The following is a 19,755-nucleotide window of genomic DNA, read 5'->3' on the forward strand; positions in this document are numbered from 1 at the left end:
GTCTTTTCTTGGAATCTGAAAAGTCTTGGCCTTCCCAATGGAAATGTTCCCTCAAGGTGTGCAAGGTTTCCCCAAAGAAAAATCCTCAGGGGATACAGAAGGAATAGACTGTTCTGCATCCGAATCCTCAAAAGGGGAGTATGAGTGTACCTCTGCATCAGAATGTTCTGATAAAATGGATCCCTGATCAGAAGAGGGGGATTCTTCCTCCACTCTGGGTCTCTTGTCAGGAGGGGGCTGAGAACCTCTGATAAGAGTAATTAGATCCTCAGCCATTTTAAGCATGTGTTTCTTAGGCATGTGTCCAGGAGATGGGCCTTGAGCAGCAGGCCTAGTTTGATGCCTGGCTGCTTTGGATTTAGTAAAGGCCTTAATAGAAAAAGAAGATGAAGGCCTAAATACACCATGGGTAGAGGTGAACCTGTCCACATTAGTAGGCTCGACATAATCCGGGGCTTCGGTTGTAGTCTGGGAAAGGGCCGAGGACCCAGCGGTCTCGGGTACAGGAGACACCGCCAAAGGAGTGTCGTCGGTAGTCAGGGACTGCAAAGGCGTCTCACTGAGAACCGGACCACGTGGAGCCTGTTTCAGCGTGGTGTCAGCGGAGACCGCGGGCCTCGCGTGTCGGTCCTTTTCCTTGCGGTTTTTGGATAAAACGGTAGTCGGAGTGTCCGACAACATTTTATAGTCAAAAGCTTTACCAAAATAGTGTTGGGCGAACTCCGCCCGACGCTTGATAGTGCGTTTATTGAAAGTAGCGCAAAAGCGACAGGCCGAGACGTCATGGTCTGGGCCCAAACAAGGTATGCAAAGGGAATGGAAATCCTTATGCGGCATTTGCTTCCCACAAGAAATACAATTATTAACTTTTTCTGACATCGGTCTGAGGCAAGAAAAGTTTCCCCAACGGGGTACTTAGCTTTAAAGAAGACTTCGGTTCCAAATATTTTCGTAATTCAGGAGCTGGCCGACCGGCACTTGCGAACTGCTTCTGCTTCGGGCACCGCGCGGCAAAAGACTGAAGAACATGGCGTCGGCTGTGTCTTATATACTCTGGCCTTCCTGACGTCAGAAGAGTAAGCGACAACAACCGACGCCGGACCAAGACTTTGGAATTCGGCCGACCGAGGGACCGCCTGACGGCTGAAAACCCATCTGTGATTACTGCAGCTGTATGCACGATGAACATCGGGGTCTTCTGCGGCTCTCCTGCCTGATATCCCAGGACGGTGGCTTGTGTCAGCTGCAGCTCAGGGGAAGGGGTTTCTGGGGTTCCATCATCAGAGGAATTCTTCCTGAAGCAAGTGCCCTCTCCATCGCCTGGAAGGCGGGTCTGTCTGAAGAGGGATGGGAGCCCAGAACAGAGGAGGACAACTTCGGGATCGGGGTCACACCCCGCTCCGTCGAACCTGCCTCCGGGGAAGGAGCCTCAAGAAGAATCGGAGCCGACAACGCCCCTGGCACCGTGGACGGGACCATAGATGTACTTGGAACCGTACTCAGCGCAGAAGAGCCCGTGGTCCAATCCTGAACTAGAGGAAGGTTCGGTTCTGAAGATACCAAAGACCAAAGGGACAGTCCCGAGGCCACAATGAGGTCCACTACTGGCACAGAGAGAGAGGGTTCTGAAAAGGATGTTGCAGCTAGAGACTTTGAAACCTGTAAGTTCAAAGGAGCAGAGCAGAGTATGATGGAGTCCTTGGAGAGACAGTCCCAGGTCCAGAAAGTTAATGGGTCTTAGATGGAGTGGGAATCCTCCTAGCTGTCAGCAGCTGATCCACAAGGCGCACCACAAGTTCCAAAAGGCTCCTGGTGGATCTTGCGGATACGCCTGATGGGGAGTCTGGTCACTCTAGGAAGGGACTATGTGTTTGTTCTAGGAAGGGGTCCACTGACAGGGAGTACTGGGTCCATGCACTGGTGTCCAATGGCGCCGCTGTCTCTAGTTTGGAGACAGGGAGCAGTGGAGTTATTATTGGTGTATTCGGTACCGTGGAGGGAGTCAGTGTTGAAAGGGCAGTCGGTACCGGAGAAGGCAAGAATGGCTCAGTCACTAGTGGAGTTGAAGTTATAGTACCGAAGGTATGCTTGGAGCTGCAACGGCACTCTGTGCCGAAGAGGAAGAAGCAGTTATCGGGACATCAAATGCCACTACCCTGGACAATGTCTGTGCCGAAGGTGATATAACAGTTAACGGAATGGAACCAAGGTTGGTGCGTAGTGATTGGCCTAGGTTCGGGAGACATTTTTGTTATTTTTGACTTGGTAGGCTTGCCCAGGTCACCGGAGGGTAAAGAACGTACATAATGCAGTCTTTTCCTGTCTTTTCTGGGGGGGGGGGGCCCTCAGTCACAGAAAGAGCCTCTGAAAAGGGCATCTTTAGGAGGCCCTTCAAAATCAACTTGTTTTTAATGTGCGCTGACTGAAACCTTTACAAATAGAACATGGGGGCTGCACCGACAGATGGGGCACTCCCAGACAATTTACACAATCATCATACAAGTCACTGTTAGGCATTTTCCTACAACTAGTATGACATTGTTTAAACCCAGAAGTAACTTTCTTCTCAGACATAATGAAGCACCCCGAAACGCACAGACTGTAAGTGAAGAGAAGAAATATTTATTTATTTATTTTTTTTAGGTAAAGAGAGGAGAGAAAAAGAAATACCCCAAAGGATAGGGAGAAAGGCCGTATCACCAATGGTACCAAGACTACCAACAGGTAGATGGATAAAAGGTTTAGCGACTGAGCATGAACAGCAAGAGTATGTAGAAAAAGGCAGAGAGAAAGAGAATAATACACTTAGTAAAATACAAATGACAAAAAAAGTAAAAAAAGTTGAACTTAGCTTGAGAGCTGGCTTGAATGCGTTTTCAAATATTTATAGAAAACCTACCTTTTCGAATTCTTATTTGGAATATCAGAGCTGGCACCCTGACCACCAGAAAAGGGCTATAATTAAAGGGCAGATGGTCAGGGCTGCCAGAATGGTTAATAACTACTTAAATTTTGAAAAGGAACTAGATTTTATTACAGGAATGTTTTTGAAAAGAGGTTACCCCGAGACCCTGGTACAAGCTATTAAGGTGGAGATTAGAGATAAAAGAAAGGGAGGGATTTATCAGCTCATATTAAAAAATGGTACAGACATAGGTGAGCTGTTTGAATTTGAAGTGAAAAAGGAAAATAAAATCAAGGAAGGTTTGTTTTTTATAACCACATATAATTGTGACACGGAATCTATGGTGAGGATAATACAGAGGAATTGGGATTTATTGAAATTAGATACTAGTGTATATAGTAAATTAAGGGCCTCTCCTATTAATGTATATAGAAAGGATATATCTTTTAAAAAACTATTAGAGGGCAGGAAGTTAAAATTGACATCTAGGTCTTGTAGGCCGGTTGGGAATTTTAAGTGTGGCAGATGTAATAAATGCAAGCATATTCTTACATCAGGAAATAGGATTAAATTAGGGAAAGAAATTATATTTATTAATAGACATTATGATTGCTATAGCAGAAATGTGGTGTATTTAGCTAAGTGCAATCAGTGTCCGGCGTTTTATATAGGAAAAACATGTCGTACACTTAGAGAAAGGAAAGGGGAGCATTTGCTGGACATTAAACACATGAAAAATACTAATGCACTGGCAAGACATATTAAGATAAATTTAGGTCACAAATTCCAATTTTGTATTATTCAACAAGTTATTAAGGACAATCAAGGGCATATATTGGATGTACATTTAGATATTAGTGAAACTAAGTGGCAAATAAGGTTAAATGCCACTAGTTATCCTGGAATTAATGACCATATTAGTTTAGCCCCATTACTAAAGTTAAGATATATACTGGGCTAAAATTTCTGCCATAAAATTAGTTTTTATCTAGACATTTTATAAACTTATATTGTTGGATTAACAAATCAAATTATTTTATTATTCATTTTGTACTGATTTTATCTTACATATTTTTATACGTTTATTTTTATGTAACATTATAGTATGTTTTTATTATGGTTTTAGCTTACATATGCTTTTAGGTATATGTATGGTCTGACGGGTATGTGTCTAACTTTGTGGGAGTGTAATTAATCAATTAACCTGGGAGTGTTATAAAGGGAAGGGGAAGTGGTTTCAGCATGATGTGTTAGTTCTGATGAAGTCTGTATAAGTTCAAGACGAAACCTAGGTCAACTTGTCTACAACTGTGAACTGTGTGTCTAATAAATGGTATATTTGAGAAGTTCCTTGGTTGGACTGATTTGGACTGATCGAGTTTCCGTGTAAGAATATTGAATGCGGTTTTACAGCAATGCAGCAAACGAGATCTGAGGTAACAGGGAGAAGGGTATAATGGGTAAAAGCTTAGCTCAAGAGTTTTTGGCTGGCACGAGCTTGATATAAGGCTGGCTCGGTTCCGAGGACAGAACAGATTCCCATCAATGATGAATGGATGAAGATTAACAACATCAGATTATTTACTTTCCTACATCAGAAGTCAAATATTAATGCAGTTGAGTTTGCCACTGTGTAAGCTTTAAGATGAAATCTTTTAAAACCCTGTACATAGCATGGTGTTGGAATTATTAATGCAAATATGAACAAGCATTGATGCCTAACAGGAGGCAGTAGGAGTAAACTGCAGATGCACCTGGAGGTGTCACTAGGATGTAATGAGTTAAGACTCTCTGTAACGTCCATGTGAATGCTACAGCAGCATCTACATTTTAACATATATGTAAATGGTTCATCATCACTCCTCATGTTTAGGCCAATTCATATAGTATTTATATCCTTAATGGCCAACTGATTTAAATCCTGCAATCTACCAATATGCAATAAACAGCTCAATGTCTTAATCCTTAAAAATATCCAAAGCAATGTGTCCATTATTGGGTCTATATTAGAAGAGCGAAGCGACGAAAGAGTGAATGCTCTTTCGTCAACATGTAAAATCCGAAGTCTGAAAACAGCCAAGTTACGGAACAGCGATTTTTTTTTCCCAGGGAAAAAAATTGCTGGGCCATTCTCAGGACTTTGCTGTTTTCTCCACTGTGGTGCGATCTTGGAGTTGGCATACTTAAGTGTGGGGAGGCTGAAGTCCCCATTTATTTTGTCTTTATAAGATTTTTTTTTTTTTTGGAACAGCATTTTTTTTTCCGGGGGGCGGGGGATCGCTGTTCTGTAACTTCGCTGTTTTCAGACTTCAGGTTTTACATGTAGACAAAAGAGTTCGCTCTTTCGTAGTTTCGTTCTTCTAATATAGACTCCCATTATCTATAGCTTGGAAGTGGCTTAACATGCTACCATTTTTACACACACATACACACACACACACACACACACACGCATGCAAAAATCAGTTAACTGAACTATTTGTGTTAACAATTTTATTCTACTTACATCCTACATTACTTGTAAAGTTTAAAAAAACTTCAAAAAAAGTCGGCACTCAAAACACATATTACCTACAAACTGTTGTTTCTCAAATTCTGGAATTTGGAGACTACTTTAGCACAGTGGCATGACTGGAAACATTTTCTGATTACTGCCATTATTCTGGAGTGTAATAGTACAAAAATAAATCACAAATTTCATTATAAAAATAAATTACCTGAAGTTTAATTTCAAATATATTTTGTATAAATCTGGCCATCACAGTCTCAGGACTACTGAATATTTCTCCAACCTGTTTGTTCACACGCTGGCAGAGGATAGCAGCATCTTCAAATATATCATCTCTCAAGAAGGCACCCTAGACAACAAAAAAAGATCAGATATAGAGAATTCCAACATTCTTGTGGGGCGGGGCGCATATACATTTACTACCAATGAAAAAGTAAATTAACATAAAAAATGTGGGAAAAATAACATATGGTCGTACCCTATAAGGTGATTCACAAGGGGATGCACAATAAGTCATTTTTTTCTCTGAAGCTCCCATGATCAGGAACACATGTTATATACTGGCACACAAAATGGAATCACATGCCACATTAACAGAGCGCCACTCTATGAGAGCACTCCTGGCTTTTGAGCTCACCAATTCACCCTAATTACTAAGTTAGCATACTTTTGCAAATCAAGAACAAAAAAAAACAAAAAAAAACATGAATCATTAACAACTATGCTTTGATAATGTATGTTACTTGTTCGTCTCTAATACATATGACAAGAAGGCTGGGTTTTTGTTTAGATGCTCTAATACATAGAAACACATCAAGGTGGATAACAGCATCATTACATATGAACAAACTAGTTAACAGATAGACCTTACATACATGCTTACATCTCAACTACTAACTACAAAATGGCAGTCTAGCTTGCACGTGCTCAGTATTTATACACTTGTGCAACCCCTCGGATAACTTCTTAAAGGTACATACAGACATTGATCTACATTTTCCCTCTTAAAAGACTGCCCATTATACAAAACAATATCAGAGTTAGACATGCATTACTATATATACACTGGAAACAAAACACAATGTTCATGTCCAGGCTGCTTCATATCTGCTACAGGGTTTAGAGATTCGACCATATCTTGTAACATAACAGTTGGGACCAAATTTAGCAACAGGGACGGTCTGCGGTGCACAACTCGTATCAGGAACTTATGGATTTGTCATAGGAACAGGAATGTCCTGTGGAACTTCCTCTGGAATTGGAACACTGGACAACTCACTCTGAGATGCAGTCTCTTTCTCATAGGTCTATATTATAACAGCCAAAGCTGTAGAATCAACCCCAAAAAAAGAAAACACAAAATTCTAAACAAATGGAACAGTGATTTTTTTTTTCCCCCAGGGGAAAAAAAAACAGCTGGTCTGCAAAAAAACAACAAAAAAAAAACAAACACAAAATAAAGTGGGGGACTTTACCCCTATCCCCCTGATGTGGGGGGGATGTGCACCCCACACCCCCTACTAAAATATACCAACTCCCAGATCGCATCACAGTGGAGGAAACAGCAAAGTCCCGAAAACGGCGCAGTGATTTTTTTTTCCCTGCGGGGAGTGGGAATCGCTGTTCTGTGTGGAATTTTGCCGTCTCGACATTTAGCTGTCGATTAAACATCGTTCCCTATATTAAGCGTTCGCTTACTTAATAGGGAACCCTTTCTCACAGTATATGCTGTGGTATAGGCTCGAACAAATGTTTCTGATTCTATCTAAAGATTGCTCCTTCTGATTCCACAGTATACAGTCTTGGCTCTGGACCAACATTCTTCACCACACCAATCAGATCATAACCTCTGGATGTTTGCATCCCTACCACTTCTCCTTCTAATAACGGATTGAGCGGTTTACTGGTCTTATCGTACTACGGCTTCTGGGTTAAGCACTTCAACAGGTTGGGTTTCACTGATCTGTTCTTCTTGACACATGGTCCCCAGGGTGAATTTTCTATTTCCCATCCACTCATCAAGATTTCCCTTGAAGAGGGTCAGTGAGGTGCTTTGCTTGACTTGTATAGAAAGTCTACTCCACAGCATGTGCAGCCTATGGGTTATGAACCTGTCTCTCCAGCACATTCTGTTGATTGTGGTAATGAGGTTGTGGTATCTGGAGCGTGTGGTGCAGAGGGATTGGGATTTCTTTAGCTGTAGCATTTCTAACACAGCTGGGTCAGACATGGCTTTGTAAGTCAAGCAGAGATTGCCTCTAAGTACACAATATGAGACAGAGGATAGTCGGAGTTTTTTTAATCTGTCCATATAGGACATATGTTTAGGGCCTAGGATCCTCTCTGTGAGGTACTTTTGTGGCCTCTCCAGTTGTTGCAGGTGTCTAGTGAGGTACATGCCAAATGGGGCATTGTACTCAATGATTGGCCTAATGAGGGAAGAGTAGTGGGAGATGATGACCTCTTTCTTCCTGGATGCAAAACCCTTAGAAATGAGATGTGCCACATAGACTGACTTTCTGACCACAGTGGCAACGTGGTGGTCAAAAGAGAGGGTGCTGTCAACTTGTGTTCCCAGATCTCTTCTAACGCCTTCTGTGTTCAGTGAACTACCATCAATGTGGTAATTCAAGGGAACCGGGTTTTTCCCCAAGGAGGATGACACATTTTTGGGCATTGAGTTGAAGGCCATGGGTCTGACACCAGTCGTTGGTGTCACTGAGGCCTTTCTGTAGGATGTCAACATCACTTGGGGAGTTAATAATAGCTCCCAACTTGCAATCTTCTGTGAACTACTTTGTCAGCCAGAGTCCCTTCGTGTTGGCCTGGACTTCAGAAAAGTAGATACCAAACAGGAGAGGACCCAGGACCGAACCCTGTGGGACTCCACTTGTGACTGGATGGCAGTCTGACTTGGAGTCAGCTACTTTCACACTGTGGGTTCTATCTGTGAGCCAGTTTGCAACCCATCTAGTGATATAGGGGTTGATGCCTAGCTTAGTAAGCTTTTCTATGATTCCTGAGTGGGGAATGGTATCAAAGGCCTTGGCCAGATCAAGGTAGGCTGTATGAACCACCTTGCCTTCATCCAGAGCTCTGGTGACTGACTCAAAGAAGTCGACCAAGTTGAGCAGGAATGATCTACTCTTCACAAAACCAAACTGTGTAGGATCCAGAGTTTGGAGATTCCCTACATCCTTGTTTATTAGGTCCATGATGATGCATTCCATACCTTTGCATATCAGACTAGTCAGGCTAATTAGGCGATAATTCCTGGGGTCTGTAGTCGCTCCTCCTTTGTGAAGAGGGATGACTGCAGCAGTATGCCATTCTGTAGGGATAAAGCCTGAGATGACGCTGTGATTGAACAGGCCACAAAGATGAGGTACCAGTTCACTGAGGTGAGGCTGTGCTTGAACAGGGCACACAGGTGAGGTGCCAGTTCACTCTACAGTTCATGTAGAACACAGCCAGGGATATTGTCAGGTCCCATAGAAGCTGTATTCTTGGCTTTGGACAGTGCTGTTTTAACCTGTGCAACAGTAATACTGGGTGCCTGGCAATCTACTGGTACTGTGATTGGACCTTTGGGGTGGGGAGAGAGGGGTATAGTTAGCAGTGAATCTGTCGGTCAGTATATTGGCAATATCTTTTGGCTCGGTATAGGAGGTACCATTGTGCAATAGCTCAGAGCAAATATGGGTACTGCTGTGGAGATTCTTTACATAACTATAGAAGGCCTTGTGGTTGTCTTTACTATCTGCTGCAATTCTGTTTTCATAGCTAGCTTTAGAGGATTTCAAGAGGGATCTCAACCTTTTGTTGAGGCCGATAAGGGAGCTTTTTCCAGTCTTGGGACTTTGCCTTACTCCGCATCAGTTTCCTCCTTCTGTTGTAGAGTTTGTTTATGGCAGGGGACCACCAGATTGGCTCCCCCTTTTTTTTTGAGGAGAGCATCTTAGTTCTATTGGGTATGGCGAGATCCATGCATTTGTGTAAGTGTTCGTACAGTGCATTGCTGTATGATTCGACGGTCATGCAACTATTCTCCATTTGCATGAGTGCAGTGAAGTTAGCCACCTCTGTTTTTAGGAGTCCAAAGTTAGCTTTGGAGAAATTTTTCATGGTGGTTACCTTTGCGGGGTGGGGGATGGGAGGGATGTGGATTTCCAAGGTGATTAGTTTGTGGTCGGAGCTAACCAGGGAGGAGATGACTATTGGTGCAACGGTTGCCCATGTTAGTAATGACCAGGTCAAGGATGTTGCTACCTCTAGTGGAGGTAAGAACAAGATGGTCCAGAGCACTGGAATTAATAAATTCCAGAAAGCATTGGGCAAGTGTATTGGTACAGGAGTAGTTTTCCCAGTTAATGGAGGGGTAGCTGAAGTCACCCAGTATGAGTGTGTTAGGTTGAACCCTAATATTCTCCAGGGTGCTTAGGAACGTGGAGTATGAGTGTTGGGACATGGTTGGGGACCTATAGCAGGCTACAACCTGAACCGCTGTCTTAACCAGTGTTAAGCTGCACCTGAATGATCTCAGATGTGTTATGTTAGGCTACCAGTCTGGAGGTGTGCGCATCCTTTATGAATATGGAAACACCACTGCCTTTGGAGCTTCGATCCATGTTCTGGGGCCAAAGTGTGTGGAATGAGTTATAACCTGGTAGTGCAGGGGTGCTTTCTGCTGCCTTGAACCAGGTTTCTGTTACAGCACAAATGTCGATGTTCTCCATTTTAAGGAGTGCTTCAAGTGAGTGCATTTTGAGATTTAGACTTCTAGCGTTGAGCAGCATGACTCTCAGAATGCATTTGTTCGTAGCTGTTACGGTGGTAATTCGGTCTTTGGAACACCACCTAAAAAAGGCACTATAGGGGTGGCAAAGAGCTTTGGCCAGTATCCGGAAGCCCAGGGGTGACAGATGCAGGCCATCTCTGGCAAAGTATCGAGGTCTGTCAATCATGTCACCCCAGGCAGACAGAAACTGGATCCCCTTAGAATGACACCAGAAACAGCCAACTGTTGAAATCAATCATTTTCTGCTTGCACTGTGGTATCATTCTGGGTGATGGTAGGATGCTGTTCAGGGCCAGGACTACATAATCTGAGAGCTCCTCCAAGTCTCTTTTCATGTAGTCCAGGGAGGTACGTCTCAGGTCATTCACACCCACATGTACAATGACAGAATCATATTTGTACCTGTTGTTGAGGGACTTGAGTGCACGCGTTGTGGTGGATCCTGGCACCTGACAGGCAGCTGACTGTTACTTTCTCCTTATTCAACCTAGTGAATGAGACATCAGTGTGCCTCACTATCGAGTCACCTATGACTAGTATATGTTGGGTATGCTGTTTTGCCTTAGGGACTTTGGTTGAGTGGCACACTGTTCATGAGAGTTGTGCGTCTCGTCATTAGTTTTGTGTTGTGGTGGTCGGGTGAGTTTTTGCCTTGGAGGTCTCTACTATTTGTGTAGATTTTTATTGAGAGCCTCCACGAAGGTGGGTGTGTGGTTTGTGTTTTTATGTGAAGGCAGTGCTGGTGTGTGTTCTGGAGGGCTATGTGTTTCATGTATTGTGGTGCAAGTGTTGACCTTCTCCTCTTGACCAGCTATTCTGGTCTTGGCTGGAGAGTGCGTGGCTTCCAATTTGGATATATAAGTGCATCTCTCACAAGTCTGAGTGTTGGAAGGTAAGAGGAGAGGGTTGTCAGTGCACATGAGGCAGTTGCTACATTGCCTCAGGATGCCCAAGTTCACCAGGTTAATAGGAGAAAGCACAGGGAACTGACCTTTAGACATGCATAGAGGGGTGCGCATTGATAAATACTGGAGAAGTTTCCTTGCACATCTCTCTAAATTTATGTTTTAAGCACTGTGGGTCCTCCCTTGACTCAACCTATACAACAATATGATGGTTTTCCTTCTTTTCTGTACAGACAGCAGGTGCATACAAATGAACTTACTCTTTCTATGGCTTCTGACCCAGCAAAATTAAGCAGAATAAATGCCTTTGTAGGGTCATCTTTATCAGAAAATACAGCCTGTATGTTATCGTACTCTTGCTCAAACACTCTCTAGTTCTCAGCAATATTACTGTCAAACACAAGTGCAGTGGGTTTTCAAAATCCTTCTGCCATGCCCACAAAGATTAAACAAACGCACTGAAAATATGGCCCTTGTAATTATGTACAAACTGTGCTGTGAGCTTGTAACATTCAAATGCACATTAAACTCTTTGAAATACTGTGCTTTGTAAAATATGCTCTGTAATAGCTGTATTCTGCGAAATATGCCTTGTAATGGGCTGTACTCTGTGAAACAGCTTCACTGTAACACTGCACAAATATGCGAACACTTTATACACTTCTGATAACTTTAATATCTTTGCTTAATATGAAAAATACATGCTTTGGGAAAATGCATCCTTTCCCCTTATTGTATTAGTTTTATGCAATTCAGACTATTTAAAATACTTTCCGTAGTAATTCAAATATTTTTTCATCAATAGCGTACATAGCTGTTTGCGCAGTTATTAATTAGAGCAATCTGTATGCCTTGTTTTATATTACACGGAAAAGAAATAGTGCTGAGCAAGTTTTTAATATGAGAAATTTGTTTCTGATCTGTTTTGCAAAGTTTGCACATTTTAGGGAAGATTCACTCCTTTATATTAGCTGCGCATCTCTTTGTCTTGCTTCTGGATCTCGTTCTGACACCATGTCACTTGTTCGTCTCTAATACACATGACAAAAAGGCTGTGGTTTTTGTTTAGAAGCTTTAACACACAGAAGCACATCAGGATGGATAGCAGCATCATTAAATATAAACAAACTAGTTAAGTGACAGACCTTACATACATACATACATACATGCTTACATCTCAACAGCTAACTACAAAATGGCCATTTAGCTTGCACGTACTCAGTATTTATACACCTGTGCAATCCCTTGGATAGCTTCTTAAAGGTACATACACACACTGATCTACAATATACTAGAACATACTTACCCAATGTAAAAGGCACTGCACTAACTTCCTTTGAATAAAGATGACATCTAAACATGATGGGACAACAGGGGGCATTTGAGATATGCTGAGATCCATCTCCTTTCAGATCAACTGGTACAGTAAGAATGTATCTGTTTATCTAATACTAAGGAATAAACTTAATGAATTTCCAATACGGATGAAACCCAAACACAACACCCATAAATCCACCACGGTAGAAAGAATTAATGAGAAAGCAGGTACCAATCCAGGCCTGACTCCAGAAGTTACCAGCCATGAAATACGGGTCATTAAAGTGCAAAACCATAACCATGTAGCAGTGGCACAGGCGTCTCAACAGAAACTCACTTTGAATAAGAACTGCAGTCATTCTCACCTGCAGGTGAATGACCTCTCACAGTATTTTCCAGCAAATGAAAATTCTGATGGCAAAAGCAGTGCAGCTGGGAATGTACTTGGAAATGGGCTGTTTAATGACTGTCAGCCTTTGCATCTCTTTACTAGAGCAACGCAGCTGAACAGCTGATCAATCTAACAAAACATGTATACTCATTTCATGTAACACCTGAGCTAGTGATACAAATCCTGGGTGAAGAGTTTGCCTTACCCACTCACTTTTACACCTGTGATTAAAACAGCAAGATGGGTGTACTGGTTTACAGAAGCAGTTCAAAAAAACACTTTCAGAAAAGAACAATGCTTCATGCTAATGGGCACTTGATCCTTGCAAAGGACATGATATGAATCCCTTAATATAAGGGCCTGCAACTGTGAGAGACTGCAAATAGAGGTAAAATCCATCAGAAGGTGTTCTCCAACAAACTAAATTTAAACCAGTGTGTTCAAATGTGATGATGCAATGATGAATGGACTTGTTCGCTGTTACTCTGTGAATGTTTCACAGTTACTTTATGAATACAGTTATGTTAGTAACACTACAAAGTTGACAGCATTGATTTTATTATGTAACTAGTGCAAAGAGGTACTGAATTTTATGTCTAAAGGTGTCAAAAATCAAAAGGAGACAAAGTGGTTGTCCATATATCAATGAAAGCAGATCATGGTGAATGAGGATCAGTTGAATGGGCTGGAAGATGCAGAGTTGAAGAATTTGCAGGTGAGAACCAAGGCTACAGTAGTTTAGGCTAGAATATCTAGTAAATAAATGAACAGCTTGCAACTAATGGATTCATGTTATCAGATGTACCTCCTGAATGGCGACTGCCATAGTACTTAACTACTGAGCACAATAGCACAGACAGTCAGGTCAAACTCTAAAAAAGAAAAAAAAAATTTGCAGGGGGGTGGGGGTGGGGGAGCTCCAAGATCACACTACAGCAGGGAAAGGGCAGATTCTCCAATCCCTGCTGTACAGCGATCACAAAAATACAGGCTTCGCATTACACCCCTACACTGACATTTCTGACATCAACGTATAGGGTTTGCCATTTCTGTTGACTTATCATCATGAACCCTGCAACTAATACAGCAAAATATATGGTGCAAAACTATGACATGGCAGAAGCCATGAACTTCCGTGTGGATGCTATTGACTTAGCACACAAAGAAAACAAAGACTTAAAAGATAAATATGTAACATTAGTTACAGAGTTGGATGAACCAAATCAAGGGCAAGTGGACTTTGAAAATAGAGCACTTGAAGAAAAAAATATCTGCATCACTGACATAACCAAAAAGGGAGGACAGGACTATGAGGAATTCATGCAGGGAAAAAGTGGTAACATGGATTGGTTCACATGTTGTACAAGTAAAAACTGAACACACATTTTTGTGCATTACGGACAGTGTGTGATGAAACCGGTATTTGAAATTTACAAAGTGAAAGGGCAGATCTTATCCTTGCCTTGGCATCTGATGAAAGTGGGCAAAATTGGAAACATACATGTGTACTCCATGATTACAAATCTTTCACTCAAAAAACAGGTAGCTATTTGAGAATGTCAAATGAAAAAAATGCACTTTTGGATGTTTCATCCCAAGTATGACCCTAACGGACTGGAGGCAGTGGCGGACTATAATAGCAGTAACATGGGTGGCTATTCAACAAATCAACAAAATAAATTAACAAAAAGACTTTTAGTTGTGCTCAACACTGTGAACTATTTTAATTAATATGCTGAGCATAACAATCATTTGCTTGCTTTTCATGGAAAAAATGTAAATGATAAACACTCTAGTACTTCCTATGTATATTCGCAGTGCCTATCACTTGTATATGTGCAGCACAAGCCTGTGCCACCACTTCGATATGTTTTTTTTAGCTAGCTTTATGTTTACTTAACACTAAATAACTAAACAGATAAATAAGCAGCACCCAGCAATCATCTACACAATAAAAAACATTCTGCTCATTTACTTCCTATGATCCACTGGGAAAGCAACAAGCAGAAAGCCAGGGAATATTAAACTGTACAAAGAAAAGCTGGATGGATTGCTGCAAATGGTCACAATAATGCGAGGTACTTTTTATCCTGTCATTCAACCGGATACAGTACTGACAACTGAAATCTAAGGGGACTGCAGTCAGTGGATGAAAGCAACTTGTTTGTTTGGTCATTTTTAAGTCTGTAGAAGTTTCTGGTCACTGTTTGTGTGATAAAAAAAAACTGACACTGCCTTACATTTTTGGTATGTCCCCCATAAAACATTTGTTTTTATGGAAAATCACTGAAGATTACAGTCATTAAATATCGGGGGGTGGCTAGCTGTGGATAAAACCAACTTACAATCTAGTTCGCTTATTTTAAACTCTGGCTTTATAGGACTAGTATGCATTTATATGACTTATATTGTATGGCAGTTACTGCAGAGGACTGAAGCTCTGAGCAGTTAATAAGCTGCTTCTTGGCTAAAAGGTTTGATTCCTTCCACCTTCATTTTCCTCTGGTGCGACTCTTAAGGAAGTCACTTAACCAGAGAGTACTCAAGTCACTCCTGAAAAGGGAAAGCTTGTCAAGAAGCAGGTAAAATACAAAATAAACATTTCTTTCACAGAAAGAGAATATTCTAAGTTAAAACTGCTTCTGACTTTGCCTTATAAAATATGTGGTTTTCTGGCAAATCAGAGAGGACTGTAATCACTAAATAATGACAGACATTTAACTTTTCAGACTTCATATCCTTCAGAAAATGTATGCCGAAGCAAAAACTGTTGATCTAGCAAATTTCTAAGTATATGAGAGCAAAGTCTGCCCTGATCTTGGGCTTTTGTTCCTCATTATTTTTGGAGTCCTCCCGGGCTCTTGCAATAAGAGGTTGAGAAATACTGTTTACATTACAGTCAGATGATATTTACATGGCAAGGTAGGATAGGGGAAATTTGTAGATTAATGTAGTTTACACTGTGGTTGTTTGCTCAGTTATCCACCTGGCTTTGTGGAATTAATGTGTACTTGTGTGAAATAAGTTGGTACAACTGGTTATTTATGTGAAACAAAAAAAAACTGATTTCACAGAATGCTCTTGATTTTCAATATATTTTGATCTACTTCTATTAAATCAACTAGGACTGTCGTCACTAAACAATGACAGAGATTTGAGTTTTGGACTTCATATGTAGCAGAAATTGATACAGCACGCTATCCATTTAGAAATGGCGTGCTTTGAAATGGCCTTGCCCTCTTCCCCTGTAGCAAAGCTGACTAGCAGCTGATCAGATTTTCTGAAAGGTTTAGTCCTGTCAAGGTAGATCCTGAGTTGTCTGTGCAAGTCCAAGGAGTGCAGGATCCTTTCCCCTTTATTCTGAGGATTAGGAAAAAAAAGGTTGGCAAATGAATGGACTGGTTTAAAGCCACACTGGATACCACCTTGGGCATAAATGATGGGTTAGTCCTGAGGGAAACCCTGTCTGCATGTAAGATAATGAAGGGTTCCACAGCCATAAGGGCCTGTAACTCAGACACTCTTCTTGCTGAAGTGATGGCTAGAAGTAAGGCTGTCTTCCAAGACAGGAATTTTAACTCTGGTGTAGCAGCAGGCTCAAAAGGGAGGAGCGTGAGCTTCTCTAGTACAAAGTTAAGGTCCCAGGCAGGAGTGTGAGCTCTCCTTGGGGGTCTTAAATTGTTAGCTCCTCTCAGGAACTGTTTGATCAGAGGGTAAGAGAAGAGGGGCGGCTCAGTATTGTAATGAGCCGAGATGGCGAGGCATGAATCTTAACTGATGAGAAGGATAGACCTTTGTGGAGCAGCTCTGCTAGATAATCTAGGATTTGAGGTAAGGTAGGCATGGCTGTGTCCTTTCCTTGAGACTGGCTCGAAGAACAGTATCTTTTCCACTTTTCTGAATAGGATTTCCTAGTACTAGGCCTCCTGGCCTCAAGGATAACATCCAGCACCTGCTTGCTGAGGGCTGCTGGTGATGTATTAAGGGAATAAGCAAGGCTGCCAGGTTCAGGGTTTGCAGCTGAGGATGCAAAATCTGTCCCTCCTGCTGGGACAGCAGAGAGGGGGGTCTGATGTAGGTACCAGAGTGGCACTGCTGTCAGACTGCATAGGATTGGGTACCAGAGCTGGGGTGGCCAGTCTGGTGCAATAAGGATTGTCCTTGGCCTGTCCTGTTTGACCTTAAGTAGTAGTTTTGAAAGGAGGGGCAGAGGGGGGGGGGAGGCATAGATTGAGAGGTTTTCCCATGTAAAGGACAGGGAAATCCACTTTCCATGCTGGGCTGTGGTGATTTCTGGTGCAAAATTTGCTCAGTTGATGGTTTTGGGGGGAAGCAAAGAAGTCCACCTCTGGTGTCCCCCATCTGTGTATTATAAGTTTGAATGAGTTGGGTTCCAGTTTCCACTCGTGTGGGTCCATTAGATTTCTGCTTAAGTCGTCTGGCAGTGAATTGAGCTTGCAGGTGCACTTGATTGCTGAAGGGTGTGTTCCACAGAGCCATGGCTAACCTGCAGAGTGGGTTGGAATGAGTTTCCCCCTGCTTGTTTATGTACCACATAACTGTGGTGTTGTCTATCTTTATCAAGAGTTGTCCTGGCAGGATAAGGTATTTGAAGGCTGTCAGTGCATTCTGTACAGCTAACATTTCTTTTTGATTGATATGCAGGTGAATTTGTCCTGGGCTCCATTTGCCTTGAATGCATTTGCCTGCCATGCGAGTCCCCCCTTGCATAGTTTGATGCGTCTGTTGTCAGGGTTTGGGCGGTGAGGGGTTGAGTGAAAGGGAGTCCCTTGTTGTGGTTGCAAGCCTCTGCCCACCAAAGGAACACTGTCCTTAGGCAAGGAATGATAGGAATCACTGTTTCCAGGTCCTGAGAATGTTGACACCAGAGACTTTTTAAGTACCACTGAAGTTTCCTAATATGCAGTCTTGCATATGGAATTAGTAGAATGCATGAGGCCATGAACCCTAAAGCTTGCAGTATTTTTCTTGCAGATAGCTGGGTTTGAGTGGCCAGTAGTTTGAAGTAATTTGTCAAATAAACTTGCTTTTCTGGAGTGAGGAATGCCATCTGGGAAGTTGTGTTCAAGCTTGCTCCCAGGAATACAATCTTCTGGCTGTGTACTAGATGTCTGGGGTATACCATCAACGAAAAGAAATCACAAGTTAGAAGTCTCTTTACAAACGTCAGGTGCTGAAGTAGCAATTCCTGACTGTCCGCCTGAATCAGGCAATCGTCCAAGTATGGGTACATTTGAATATTTCCTCTGCTTGCAGTATGCAAATGGCTGGAGCCAGGCACTTTATGAAAACCCTGGGCACAGTAGATAAACCAAAGGGAAGTGCAGAGAACTGATGGTGCATAGAGCCAGCCCTGAAACATAGATATTTCCTGCAAGATTACCTTATGGGGATGTGCAGATAAGCTTCTTTTAAGTCTAGGGTGACTAGCCAGGAGTCCTTGGCTAGCATAGGAAGCAGCTGTTGGAGAGTAAGTATTTTGAATTTTGGTACCATCAGGAAGGTGTTGAGAGTTGACAGATCCAGAATAGGGCACCAAGAGTCCCCTTTTTTGGGCACCAGGAACAGTCTCTGGAGTAGAAACCCTGTCCCCTTTGCTCTCTTGGAACAGGTTAAATAGCCCTGATACTGAGAAGACAAAGTAACTTGCTTTCGGGCCTCTGCCTACTGGTTTGGAGGAAGGTCTGGCACTCCGCATGGGGTTGGCAGTGAGTGGAAGTAGAATCTGTATCCCTGGGATACAATGTTGTAATATACTCCCAGTTTTTTGCATGCAGGGCGAGTTTTCTTCCTAGGGGTGCAAGTACTTGGGCATGGCTGGGAAGGATGAAGGACAAGTCATTGTGAACTTTTTCCATAAGGGGGTGGGGCTTACCACTCCCTGTTTTTGAGGAGGAAGCACTCCATTGTTTAGATCTGTGCATACCCTGAGACTGTAGTCTTTGTGGTCTGTTGTCCCTGCGTTTGGACTGAGAAGGTTTGGACTGAGAAGGTCTGGGAGGGACTGGAAAGGACCAGTTTTTTGAAGGCCAACACCTACTGAATCTAGTTGGCTGTACCTTAAGAAATCTGTAACAGTTTGCATAGATTTAGCATTTTCCTCCATCTGTTTAAGAACTTCTTCTGCTTTTGAGCCAAACATTCTTGGTTTAATGGAGCATCTAGTAATTTTGCTTTGACATGGTCTGGCAAGATTTGTTCATTCATCCAAGCATGCCTTCTCAGAACAGACCCAGTGACAGCAGCCCTGCAAGATGCTTCTAAGGCATCAAAACCACACTGCAAAGTATGTTTACCAACTTGGTTTGCAGAATGCATTAACTCTTGCAAGTCTTTATTTTCTGCACAATCAGGAATCAAAAACATTTTTTGTTTAATTAATTCCATAATATGCTGCTGGTACTTCAACTACTCTGTAGTACCTGTCAGGCTTTCTAGGAGCTGGTGGTAAAGTATCAGGGGTAAGACTGGATTCCATGAAGATATCTACAATATCCAGGACAGGGGATACAGCTAGAGGCCTATGCTGAGGCAAGTCTAAAAATTCTGAGTCTCTTTTTGGACTGTGGGTAGTCCTGGCATTCACAGCGGAAATGCTCTCTTAGGGTATGCAAGGTTTCACCGAAAGAAAAGTCTTCGGGGGGGGGGGGGGGCAGAGGGAATGGAATCCTCTGCATCTGAATCCTCATAGGTAGATAAGGGTATGTCCTGGTAATCACAGGGGTCAGTCATCTACTTGCAGGTAGCTCTCAGCCGGCCTGATTATCAAAGTCTTGGGTCCTGTGTCAGTTGCCGTCTCTTTTTCCATGACGTCAGGTAGTCAGAGGTATAATGCATGCAGCCAACGCCATTACATCAGTTTTTCTTGCCCCAGATGTCAGGTGCCCCCATAATGTGAAGCAACTGTAT

At 42.4% G+C, this 19,755-nt stretch overlaps 1 protein-coding gene across 1 annotated transcript in view; it reads right to left on the reverse strand.

The window, feature by feature from the left end:
* EXOC5 (exocyst complex component 5) overlaps positions 1-19,755 on the reverse strand; it is a gene marked incomplete in the record, with an annotated part of 1,512,951 nt that overhangs the window by 979,466 nt on the left and 513,730 nt on the right. The window contains 1 exon segment of the mRNA XM_044074439.1: positions 5,623-5,763. Within this exon segment, the coding sequence (XP_043930374.1) occupies positions 5,623-5,763 (141 nt within the window).

This window comes from Protopterus annectens, chromosome 6.part0, assembly GCF_019279795.1.
Source record: "Protopterus annectens isolate FY-2018-M chromosome 6.part0, PAN1.0, whole genome shotgun sequence".
NCBI classification, from domain to species: domain Eukaryota; kingdom Metazoa; phylum Chordata; order Ceratodontiformes; family Protopteridae; genus Protopterus; species Protopterus annectens.